This window comes from Solea solea, chromosome 5 (assembly GCF_958295425.1).
Source record: "Solea solea chromosome 5, fSolSol10.1, whole genome shotgun sequence".
NCBI classification, from domain to species: Eukaryota; Metazoa; Chordata; class Actinopteri; order Pleuronectiformes; family Soleidae; genus Solea; species Solea solea.
The window spans coordinates 1,147,790-1,161,242 of record NC_081138.1 but is presented as its reverse complement, the minus strand read 5'-3'; the positions used below and the strand labels follow the sequence as shown (position 1 = coordinate 1,161,242).

Below are 13,453 nucleotides of genomic sequence, written 5' to 3'. Positions count from 1 at the left end.
CCAATTTACAGTATTTTCAAGCTAAAGTCGTGAGTTCATTCAATTGAAACACAGATCGATTGTGTGATGAAGATGATCCTGAGGTTCTTCTGCATGTGACTAGAATCGTGTCCTCGTCACACAGAGAAACTTACAGCAGAGGCTGAGGTGAATGTCTGCCTCACCAGAATTTTGATTTAAATAAGACTGATCAGGAAAAGGATCAAGAGAGAAATATTCTTTTTAAATCAAGGAGAGTCTTCAATGTATTCCTCAGCTCTGTTTGTTTCCATAAGCGGTCGATGGCAGCGCCTCTGTCTGACCTGCATTTCTCTAAGCAGCTAAGCCTTCTCCAGTGTGTTGTAGTTCTGTGCAAGTGGACTGTGACAAAGGGAAATAGTACAGTGAGATTAGAAAAGACTTTTTTTCAACCCCAGAGCAAATCTCACCATTTCCTCAAAGCCAGGATGCATATACGACAACAGGCTTTCATTTAACTCTCGGATTTTCAAGACATAAAACATGCCACTGGGCTCAAAGCTGGCATCAGACTGATGATTTGTCATAACAAGAATATTGCTGTACTTTGGTGCTCAGTCTGTGGAAAGACCCCCCCCCCAAAAAAAAACAAAATAAAATAAAAAGTTAAAAAGAGTTACTCCACCTATTTCACACATTTTTTAATCCAAATTAAACTGAAAAATGTCTTTTACTTTTCATTTATAAATGTTTTGCCTTATGAGGAAAGAAAAGAACTGAGGTGACACACAGTGAGTCGTCGCTGCACCGGTTCACAGAGGAGCTGAGACCACATGGAGCCGAGACCACATGGAGCCAGCATGGGTGGAGCTGCAGTCACAACACACGTTTGTCACCAATAGAAAGAATTCACTGTGAAACTGAACCTCTAACAAGCCCATAAAGAGTTAAATTTGGCCTGATTTGTACAGTCCTGGAAGGGCAAATTGAGAACAGAGGGCATCATGAGTAAGGGAGGGGCGGTTTGGTGGGGGGGTCAGGTTAAGCGGGGCTGACCACGCTCCTGCTCTAGACATTAGAATGTCACCTCCAATCAGGACGAGGGCAGTTGAGCTGATTACCCAGTGGGGGACCAGGCTTTGGACAGAGCAGCCTGCAAGATCTCCCAGAGACACCGGGATCCGGCGAGGAGGCTCTATTAGGGCTCAGTCACAGTCAATCCTATTAAACACATCCGCCAATAAACAAAGGGAATGTTAAACAAAAGGAACCTCCCATTCCCTGACATTAACCTTTCAGTCATGGCACTGTCCTCAACAATCCCTCCTCTTCAACTCCACTTCAGTCCACTGCTGCTACTCCTCTTGACCTCCTCTCACGATGAAAACCAGAATGGTCTTCTCGTCACCCTGAAACCTTCATGTGGATCATGTGATTTTTCACACAGCAGAGAAAAAACCTCAAAACTCTCATGTGTTGCCATGTCCATGAAACAAACACCACCGTCCATTTCTGATGTTGCACCGTGCATCTCACACTCTCCTTCACTGACATTTCATTCCACTTATGAGTCCAAAAAACCTGTCTGTCTGCCTGTCTGTCTGTCTGCCTGTCTGTCCTTCAGTCTTCTCTACACCGACTCTCCCTCTCAGCTCTAAACTATAACCTGCACTTTAGATCTCAGAATGTTTGAATTTGTACATTTTTAAAATAAAAAAATAAGATAGAAGTGCATTTTTCTGAAGAATACAACGTACGCGCAGTTGACATCAGTATTGTGACTAATTTACTCGAGCGATGCCGTAAAGAAATTCTACTCAATTTCCAGCAAAACAGGGCTTGTGCCGCCACTTGAGTGCAAACATACATGCGGTTCATAAGTAGACACAAGTACGCTCTCAGCTCCATGATTAAGAGGATAAACATAATTGATTATAAGTATATTGCCATTCCACAATTACTCAATTAGCACCCGAGAGGTGAAACAAGTGGCTGTTTATGCTGAAGCACTGGAGAGCTGCTGTAAAAAAGGGCCCAACCCAGCGTTCTAGATGCTTTATGTTTGTGTGTGTGTGTGTGTGTGTGTGTGTGAGAGAGAGAGAGAGAGGGGGGGACAGACGGGAGCTGGGGAGGTTTACTCAGACACAGTCCCTCGTCACGGCCAATTAGGACTTCATAAATCTGATCAATCACCGTCTCTGGAGAATCCTACACCCTGACACCATCGCCGGCACTGTGACTAACATCCAACTACTGTATCCTGTTTTACTTTGTCAGCGGTGATGAAAAAAGTGACCGAAACATTGGAGAGCAGAGAATGAAATAGAGAACAACTCCAGTGTGTGTGTGTGTGTGTGCGTGTGTGTTACACTAACAGTCTTACAGAGAGGATTGTACTCTGGAATCAAAGCATTGATGCTCACACATGAGATACAAGGATCTATAATATGATCAGAAACTAAAATATAACATTTAACTGTGCAAAAATCCGAATATCAGGCTGAGAGGGTGCAGTCAAGGATGAGACGTTGATTGATTCATTGATTATCAGGCAGCATGTGTGGAGTTTAACCTCACGGCCTCGTGGAGTTGCTATCTCAAGCACGCTGTGTCCACACCTGTTGACACAATGCATGAAATGTGCTCTATAAATAAATTGACTGATTGATCAAACGTGCAATCCTCGCACTATTATAAGTATATAATAAGCCCACGTTGTGTTAAACACGGTTTACATTGTATACATGTTTCATCTAATATCTCTCTATACTTACTGATGTTTATGATTTACTTTTTTAAATGTATCTGTGCTGCTGTAACATCTTATCTTATCGTATCTTAAATACTGGCTCCTCCCTCAGTGTGACAGGAACATTTCCTTCCTCATTTCCATTGAAATAAATATCTACACCTCAACGGTTGGTGCACAATGCTGATCCGATTAATGTGTGGACTTAAATGGAACCCATTCTCCTGAGTCTGTGACCCTAATATCTGTCAGGAGTCTGTAACCCTGACCTCTCCTGACTGGTCATTAAACACAGACCCCATCCACACCAAACCTCTTCTGACAGATACACAGAGTGGGCTTTTGGTTGAAAGCACAAAAGGCAGAGCAAGAAAAAACTAAAAGTCAATTAGGTGATTATTAATTCATGTCCCTTTTCCGTAAACCGGAGGCTTTTGTGCTCTTGAGTCCCGTAAGTGAATTGGACTTTGGCACCTTGTCTCACCTCCCATAGCTGGACTATATTATTCAAGGAGCAAAAGGGCTGTCAGCACACTGCAATGGTCTTTGGAGCAATCACAGCCCTGTTGTGCTCTCAAGGGGGGGAAAAGATGGCTGCTGACACACACAGGCTGACTTACAATAATCACAGCTGCCATTAACCTACTGTGTCCTTGGGAAAGGTTATACGTACATATCCTAAAACGTGCATAACAACAAACACTGTGCGAGGAAGTGGAGGATGGGGGAAAAGGGGAATTCCCCTCCTACACTGATATGGGGTCCTCATCATCTCCTGCCCCCTCATTACCACAGTTCCGGTCTTGCCGTGGCAGCTTGGGGCCTCCGGTTGTAAAAACATAAGCTATCATCCAGTTTGTCCCAGTCAGTGAGGCTGCATAGCTTTACAGTCACTCTGTCAATCACACCCACAAAAACCAGGTTCCTCAGCAGAACACTGTCTCACGTTCACACCGCTGACGGCCTCCAACTCCCCTCTCCTCACCTCTATTCCCTCAGCAAAGCCGGACATTAATATGGAGATGATTCAACTCCCCCAGTGCTACAAGTCAGGCTGTTTTAATGCTATGCAAACAATACCTGGATATTGTATTTTATCTACAGCCTGTGCCAGAGGCCAGAGCAATAAGGGCCAATGCTCCATTTCATCATGTGTTTCTCTAGTAATTATTCTACATTAATAAAGAAAGTAGAAGGAAACTAAAACCTATTAGTGAAGCTCCAAATGAAATCACAACTAACTCTGATTTAAATTCTGTTTTAAAATGTGCACGGTTACAAAATAAGACAGAAGAAGTGTTGTTGAGAAAATCGAAGGACAAACAGACACTGGATTCATTGTGGAGCTGAACTGCAGCATATAAAGAGAGTATCATGCCGTCTAATGACATGATTGCAAGACAGACCAATCCACGAGGAGGAAATTTACAGCAGTTATTAATTAGCAGGGGCATTAATAATTTCCAGGCCAGTGAACAATAGGATGAGATGATGTTCACCTTTATAGGACGCTGAGACACGCAGCACTGCTGCCTGGCCATTAGACATCCTGTGGTAAAACCCATAAACACTCAGCTTTCAGGGAGTTGGCTCACAAACAAGGACAATTTATGGCCTATTATCTTCAAAGACAAAGGGAATTATAATTTGAGGGATGACAAGCCCTCGACGGACGTGATATGAATATGTAAACATTCTCACTCCTCTGTCTGCTGATTTCTTATACTACTTAGGGTTTAAAAGCAATAACAAATCACCACTGCACTGAATGTCTCCCAGCTTCGAGTAACAATAACATAAACCTGAATAATTTGATTGTAACTAACCATGAGCATGTCATTTCAGCAGCAGCTACAGCTAATATTAAATCTACATATCTGCACTGTTTTATGAAGAAACAATTTATAACATTTGCTGTGTCTGTTTGTGAGTGAGCAACACCAAAGGACAAACAGCCACACACACTGTGGAGCACATGTGCAATGTCACAGTGCTGCATCTAGGGGATGCTAATCATCAAGTTCATTAAACAGACTCAATGCAGAATGCACCGTGTAGGACACAACATCTGCCTCACACAGCACAGCACACCTGCACGTAGACACACACATACACACTATGGAGCTCACCCAGCTGCTGTTTCAACATTTAAGTCATTGAACTGAAAACACTGCAGTTTGGAGTTTTTTTTCTTTTTTTTTAGCTGCTCTGTGTGAGTTTTTATAGTAAAAGCTTTGTTACACACACACACACACAGGAGCACAGCAACAGCATCCTGTGGAGAGAGGTCCAACACAATGTGTAAGGACGGGTCCGGTTTTCACACATAATAATTTGCTCATTAGAAATAATTTACAGTTGTTCTCACAAGTCTAGAATTTGTGTTGCCAGTCAAAGCAACACACGTGTTTAATTATGTATAAATACAAATTTGGATTTTACTTATTAAGCCCTCAGTAATAACTATAAATATATATATGTATGGTTTTTTTTTGTGTGGATATAATGACTATAAGAAAAGGCAGTGTTTGCACGCAGGCACTGTAAAAATTGTGTGCAGCAGCTGCTAAATTGGAGCCTGCACGTCACTTTTAATTGGTACTTAAAAAAATACTCCTACACACTTGTACCTGAACAACACTAACATTTAAGACCAGGCAAGCACAGACAAAGTCCTGGAAGGCAAGTGATAATAAAGAGTAAAAGAAAAAAAAAAAAGGATTCACTGTGCATGCAAGGTGTGTTGTATGGAGCCGAGACTGTGACATGTCACGTTACATGATTTGTGCAGAACGGAAGTTAAAATGAAGGTAACACTGTAGATTAGGGAACACATATTCCCCATTAACTAGGTGCTTACTAACATGCATATAAGTAGCATACCACACCTTTATTAGTAATTGTTAAGCACGTATTACCATCTTAATCCATGTCGTAATAGAGGTAGAATAAGGTGTTAATACGTGTTTAATAATTACTAATAAAGGTCAGTGTGTGAGTGTGTGAGTTCCCTAATCTAAAGTGTTTCCAAAACTAAAAACGTTTTTATGATTATAACCAAAGTTTCATCCTCCTGCACGACTGAAGGACAACTGTGTGTAGCTACCTTTACATCTTGCATGTGATCATGTGATACCTTCCCTTTTTCTCTCTCTAATTATACTGTAAGTCTGTCTGATGTTCATAGGCTTTACTGGGCACAGAAGGCGGATGATCCTGCCTGAAGTGTAATTTCTCACCTCCCCTACTCCGTCTAAAATAAATTAAATGTACGGAACGAGGCATGAAAAGAATTATTTATCAAGCTAAATTTCAGAGGACGACCCATCCTCCCAGCGGAGGAATGGAAACCGTATATTTCCACAACGTTCAATACAACGGTTTTCATACATGTATGTGAAACATGTCAAATCGCATTGTGTCTAACTCTGCAGGTGCATTAACAGCCCCACTCACCTTCCTATCTCCCCTATACCTGCCAACCACCCCCCCCCCCGCCTTCCTCCTGCTGCATCCCTATACATTCAGCTGCTGCATAAAATATACCACCTTGCCTTAATGAAGGTAAGGATTCTGCTGTGTGCGGAAGAGCTCCTCTCTTTTAGCTGTGGATTAATGCATGCTTCATACTAAGCATTAAAAATTACCCTTTGAATAACTAATCGTGCTGGAAGATTCAATTGTAGCCACCGCTAACACGGACCATCACTGACCATGTACATTAAGGTTTTAGTATTCCTTTTCCTGTTATCTTGTATTTTCTACTGCATACTTGATGATGATAATATACTGTAAAAGTTACACCACATATCGCCTGTGGGGTTGAATGCATGTGTGACATTTACATATGTCTGAATGCATGCACATGTACATATATGTATGAGATAAATAAAAAAAACAACAACGGGATGATGAAGGCATCGTTGGTGAGATGACATGCCCAACACATATGCATTTTACAAAGGCTTGTGGTGTACCTCTAAATGATTTTAATGAATACTGAGGAGCCGCGGAACAAGAAAGAGGAAAGAAGATTGACAGTGGCTTTAAAAAGGAAGAAGCCTTTTTTCTGTGTTCACTAATGCCGTCTGTCTGACAGTGACTGTCATTTGTAAAGGAACAATGTGGTGCTCTGTTCCAACAGCTACATGACAGCGATGAGAAGAAATACTCCAGTAGTTCTAATGATGGACCTCAGAAACAGCTCATCCTCCGACAGTGGGAGACTGAGCACCTTTCAGATAAATAACAGGTTGTGCACCATATTCCAACACAGACACCCTCCGTGTATCTACTGTACAAACATCCTCAGTCAATCACAGGCCCAAACTACTTCTCCTCTGTTTACCAAATACATTGTAAGGGTCTTCCTCGCTTATTTTCTACGCCTGCTTTGAATGGGAATCGAATTCATCCATCCCTAAAAAAAAGTTTGCGGTACAAAAAAGAAAAAGAAAACGCGACCCTTCCATTAAACTCTAGCCGTCAACCTGTCTCTGACAACACAGCCTTGAAGCCACCATCCCCAACCCACCCACCTTTTCACTGACATCAAACAGAACCTCAGACCTAGTTCCCTAATGCACATGCTATTTTTAACTAAGCGTTTCTAATAAGCTGCTGGGAAGCTGTAAATTTTTCATATGCAAGCACGTATTTCCTTTGTGAAAACACAGAAACACACTTATTTGGTGATTAGCGACTGACAGAGGGGAGGAAAGGAACTGAATATGCTTGTATCAAATTGCATGCCTTTCAAAAAGGAGGAATCCTAATGCAAGGAGTCGTCTTCCTGTGCACCACAGGTATGAGTGAATTATTAATCGGCCAGCTCATTTTAATGCTTTTTAAAGTGCTTTATTTTGATGTGCTAAAACATACTTTTAGCCATATTCAGTCAGGCATGCATATCATTATTTCTTCCATCAAAGACGAGTGTCGCCCTTTCAAAGAGCACAAACAACTCAGCCTCATTTAAAATAGAAGTTCGAATATCAAAGACATTTTACAAAGGCAGAGCTTCAAACACTGTGATGAAGTTTTTTTTTTTTCCTCCCGCACTTTATAAAAAAACTTAGGTATGCAAAAGGTCTGAATTGTTTTCCAGCTTTTAACCTGACTCGTGTAAATCAAAACATCCCGCAGTTACACAAGAAGTTAGACAAGTGAGAAGCATCTATCCAGGCCCATTACTGTTCACTGTCATTATCATCACAATTCTCTTCTACTGAAGAGTTCAGTCTGAACTGCCAGCATCCAGACAGCCAATGTAAATAACAATGATTTATTTACACTGAAATCTGAACACAATCAGTAAAAAAACAACAACAACAACAACACTATATATAAATAGATGGAAGTCTGATAGCATGTTTCATTTATGGAAGCACTGTCAGGCATCGAGAGCACTGCTACTTTTTACTTTAATATCATCAAATTATTCTTCCAACAGCAGCAGAACAAGAAAATAACAAGGGATTTAAGACGCACAAATGCTTATAGTGCATCAGCTATTAGCAATGCCATCATCTCACACTGTACAAACTGCCTGTATTGACAAACAGTACTTAGAGTTTAGGGTTTGACGTTTCGTGGCCCCACAACGTGAAGCTAAAATGCATGCTACGTCTTCTGATATGAAAACATGTGTCTGATCACATCTTAAAATGTTGGAGTCGGCCCTGAGCCACAGATTGTTTAGGCCTTAGGCTCCTCCCCAAGCTTCAATAGGCCCAACCCCTGTCAAGGAGTCATCACCTACACCTGTAAGTAAAGAGGACCACAAATAGCACCGCCTTGATCTGAAAACATTAAACACAGGCAAGTGTTGAGTGTAATGTTGTGACATGTGCGCGCACACACGTGAGCCACAGCTCTGCTGGAACTACACAAAACATGGGTCACTTTCACCTGAACACATCACCTTCATTGTATCTGATGGGATTTAATGCATGGAAACGTGAAGCATGAAAGAGCCGCCTGTGTGAAACAGAACAGGATTCAGGGAGTTTTGGGAGTTTGATGCTTAAAAAACAAAAAAATGTGTAAAAATGTGTCATTTCATTACATACAAGACCTCTTATTCAGGAGTAGGGCCACATGTTTGCTGTGAATAGTCTTCCCTAAAAATGTGTGGTGTAAATAATGGCCTTACCTGTCCCTTTGGTGAGCTCCTTCTCCCCCCCACTTTCTCTGTCTTTGGTTTGGTCCTCCTGGTCTGTGGTGGTCTCACTAGCAGCCTCCACATCCTCGCTCAGCTCTCCTGAAGGGGGAGGGAGGATGGGATATGTAAATCACCACGCCATCAGAATTGGTGGAAGCACTTAAAGGGACGGCAGCGTTTTTTTCTATAGGAGCTCGCAACAATTACATTTGCTGACACACAGTTGCAAGGCTATAGCAGACAAAGAGGGCAGAATCTGCCTTCTGCTCTCTGTCCTGTGCTCTGTGATACTCACTGTCAAATTATTATTATTTTTAAAAGAATAGCTAAATCTTAGTTGCAGGTTCAGAGAAGAAAAGAGCAAATGTATGATATTATTATTGTTATTAATATATATCACTTGTTTTTATTGTTGTGGTGTAATCGATGTATCGACCATGTTTTTCTATCTTAACAAAAATGGTGACATATTCTTTTAAATGTGAACATTAAAAACTGTTGGGGGGGAAACAAAAATGCACACATGTGGTTTGAAGTGGACAGATGGAAAAAGAATTGTGAGAAAAAGAAAGACTCCATTCTCTTTCCCACACACATGAACACAAACTCACACATACATTACTGTCCCCTGCTGCAATCTGCTATGGTACTTACCAACAATACAAGACTCATTTCACTTCTTCTTATTGCCAAGGAAAAAAAACAATCATAAATATTTAAAACTTTCAAAGCCACAATTCATTTTATTTTTTATGCCAAGTCAAAGGCAGAAATCCCCTGTAACCACCTTAAAAGCCTCAGCTCAATATATCAGGCCATTTAGGAGCATTGAAGTCCAAACAATGGATATCCGATAATGCCATTTGTAAGTAACACACAGAGGAAAAGATAGCAAAAACAGATAATAAAAAGGGCATCAATCATGTTTATTTCCCTACAGTGCCCCCTGAACATTCCCTGCGCCTGTTAAGTTTGTTTAAAAGTAGCGGGACTTGCATACAAGAGCATTGATCTGACAACAGTAAACTAGGCCGCAGTCAATAGGCCCTATCAGCTATTACACAAGTCAGCTAATTCTCGGCAAATGTACTTAAATGCTCTTTTGAAAATGCTTTCATGCTCAGGTCTCTATTCTACGAGCTATTGATATATTGACAATGCTACAACAGCTACTGTAATATCCTGTTCAAGTATTCAGCCCTGCAGTCATCACACATCCAATCTTAGCTCACCACACGACTACCCACAGCTAAAACCACTTTTATGATGTTACATTATCCCCAACACTCACTGTTTATCCCACCAGTTATGAAATGTTGCATTTATCGTGTCCAGGTTTGCAGCCGTGCTCTCTGGTATGTGTTATCACAGAAGCACTTCCGTGTCTGGACCACATGGCTGTTCTCATAGTCCCTTCAATTTTATATTATAATAATAATATTAGATCTTATTAAACGGAAATACTGGCGCACAAAAAAAAATCACGTTTATAATTTTATTTTTAACATAGAAAAAAAACCATTTAATATTTCTGCATATAAAAAAAACCCTTATTTTTCCTCAGTATCATTAAGTTATTTCACCATGGTGTATGTATGTAATTAGTGTGGGCTTATTTACATTAAAAATGTGATTGGTAAAGACCTTAGCATGACTGAGAGGACAAAAGCAGGATCCTCCATGTCCTGATACTAGAAGACATTAGTGTCTGTGTTGTTATTGTTTTTACATTCTGAGATCCGATGTTTAATAGAGATGTTTTTAAATGGACCGCATTTAAAAACTGTCTCCCGGTTAATTCGAGTGTTCCCAGGATCCCACACGAACTACTACATTTTGGTCTTTTATTTTTAACCATGTTGCTGTTATGTTTCCAAGGCAACCCCTCCATTCCATCCAGCGCAGCCAGGCCAATGCTGGTGAGGCAGATCTTAAACATTTCCAGAAAAGTCGAAATCTGCTGCTGAATCCCAAAATCCCATCTAGCTCCCGTCTGCATAAATCTCCACTCCGTACAAGAACTAAGATACTGTACAGCTGCATCGGTGCTCAGATTACAAAATAATCCTTAGATAAATGTTCACCTTGAAAATGAGGCAATGTGTCATTTCCTCGCAATGTGACACCAGCAGTGATACTAATTCCCCACCTACACATTCATACACACATCAGCCAGCATTCTGATGCCAGTCAGTGTCCTTGTACACCCACCCCCTAATTTCCTCCACACACATGTGCACTGATGCTTTTCCATCCGTGTGTTTTTGAATAAGGTTTTTTATTTAGCTGTTTAATCAACTTCTATGACACTTTGAGCACACACACAACACACGGCCCATCCATAATTTATGCCGAAAAGAAGACATTTAATTCCAGGAGCAGCGTTACATCTTCACGTGGCAAATGGCTTTGCCTATTTCTCGTCTCATCTCTAACGGTATTACAGAATGATTAAAGCCACGCTGACCATAATTAATGAAAGGTCATGAGTGGCCTAAGAGTAGGATGTAAATGGAAGAGACACTAAAACTGTAACCATAGATTAACTCTGAAAATAGACAAGGAGGAAACACTCAAAGCTATGGCAGCAGGCCATTTCTAACCCAAATTTCTGAGATGTAAAGGACAATAGCCTGAAGGTTGTCTTCTAATTAATTGTTGTCATTAACCATCCTAATACAATGATATGAAACAGTTCCATTAATCTAATCATGCAAGCTGAATAAGCTCATTGCCAGCACAGAGATTACACACATTTGTTCCAAGCGTATAAACATCAGCTTCACTCTGCCACTCCGTCAGCGTGGACACACACTCACACACTCACACACCATCAGACGCCTGCTCGTCCTCTCCTCTTGTGTTTTGCCAGCGAGTGCAGAGGCTTAATCAGGCCCATAGGTGTCACTCTCTACAAGCTGGGAGAGAGCTTCTCGCTCACACACATTAGTGAGGCGCAGGGGGGAGTGGGGGAGGGGGGGAGGGCAGCAGACAGAAACACACGGGGAACGAGGGGAAAAGAGAAGAAATATGTGGAGACGACAAAAGCAGATGCTGTGCAAGAGGCGTCCAGAGAAGATGAGACAGTGAAAACGGCAAGATTACCTTCAGATGAGAGAGAACAGCCTTCCTTTCCCCTGAAGAGCAGTGATTACACTAATGCTAATCACACTGACAAGCACAAACGGCCTGATAAATAATTGATGGTAACCACTGCACTTTCCAGTATTCCTTCCCAGACTGTAGAGAAGAGCAGCAACAAGTAATAATAGTCACTCTAGATATCTTTCACTAGGTCAGGCTCCTCCTTCATCCTAAGCCTCAACACAATATACTGTTATGATGATGATAACTGCCTTTCTTGAAGAACAGAACACAGGCCCTACCTGAGAACGTCTCCAGTGTTCCTCACACTGTAGTCAAAGTGCATCGTAATGACGACAATGTTAACACACAACACAACCAGTCAACAACAGTGTTGTGTGTCTTTGTTTGAAGAACCTGGATAATCCAAGTTTCTTCTTCTTCCAGCTCTTCAGTACGAGGGGAGAGGGTTGAGCTGTGCTCGTCTTTGGGCTCTTGTTGGAGTTGTGCGTCTATGCTCTCATTACTATCATTATTGTTATTGAGGCTGTTCTTATCATTTTAACCAGGGGTCTCGAGACCACACTGTAAATCAAAGGTGTGCTTCCCCTGCTTTATCCAGGGCTGGACAGCTTCCTTTTCTTTAGCTCTGCACTGTCGGATAAAAAGCAATCTTATTTCACACTTCACAGACTCTATCTCCCCCCCCCCCCCACTTCTTCTTTTAGAACCCCCTCCCTCCCTCCCTCTCTCCCTCTCTCCTCCCCCCCACCCATCATCCCTTGCACCCTTTCCTTATATCAAAGTTGCACTGACTCTGGACTAGAGGGTGCAAAATGAAAGTGACAGGAGGGTACCATGGGACAATGAGACACAGGGCCCATGCTGAGGGCTTTCATGCATTGCCTGCTCCTCATATCAGCACCTCTCTGCCCCATATGCAATACTACCCCTCCTCCCTCCCCCCCCCCTTTAAAAACACAACACAGGAAAATACTCTCAGCCATCATAGCCCCCCCTACAAACACACACAAACACACAAAGTGTCCTCACAAGCTGCCTAAACCAAAACACAGTATTATTAACAGTTCTATGTTGTGTTAAAAGTGCAAAACATTCTATGTCCTTTTTTTTTTAAAGGTACAGTAAATGTACAGTAAAACACATTAAAATCAAAGCAAATTCACCAAACTGGTCACATGCACACAGACTGAAAGAGTATCTGTCTGTTTTGTTCTCGTCCACGCTCTCACTCTCTCACTCTCTCACTCTCTCACTCTCACTCTCTCTCCCTCTCCCTCTCCCTCTCCCTCCCTCGCTCCCACACACTTTCACATTTTGCAAGTGAAGAAGAGTAAGCTACCTCGGTGCTGCTGGTCAGAGTTACATGTTAGATTCCTGACCTGTCTACGGGGGACATGCTGGCCTCTCCCTGCTGGCCCTGCAGTGACCTCAGGATCTAAATGTGAATGAATACTTTGTGTCTCCATGGGGCTGAG

General features: G+C 41.8%; 1 protein-coding gene across 6 annotated transcripts in view; it reads right to left on the bottom strand.

The window, feature by feature from the left end:
* zfhx3b (zinc finger homeobox 3b) overlaps positions 1-13,453 on the bottom strand; it is a 212,955-nt gene that overhangs the window by 17,711 nt on the left and 181,791 nt on the right. For 5 of the 6 annotated variants that reach the window (XM_058629592.1, XM_058629594.1, XM_058629595.1 and 2 more), the window contains one exon: positions 8,862-8,969. The exons of the other annotated variant lie outside the window; for it this stretch is intronic. In XM_058629592.1, the coding sequence (XP_058485575.1) occupies positions 8,862-8,969 (108 nt within the window). The remainder of the gene's footprint in view (positions 1-8,861; positions 8,970-13,453) is intronic. 6 annotated transcript variants of the gene reach the window in all.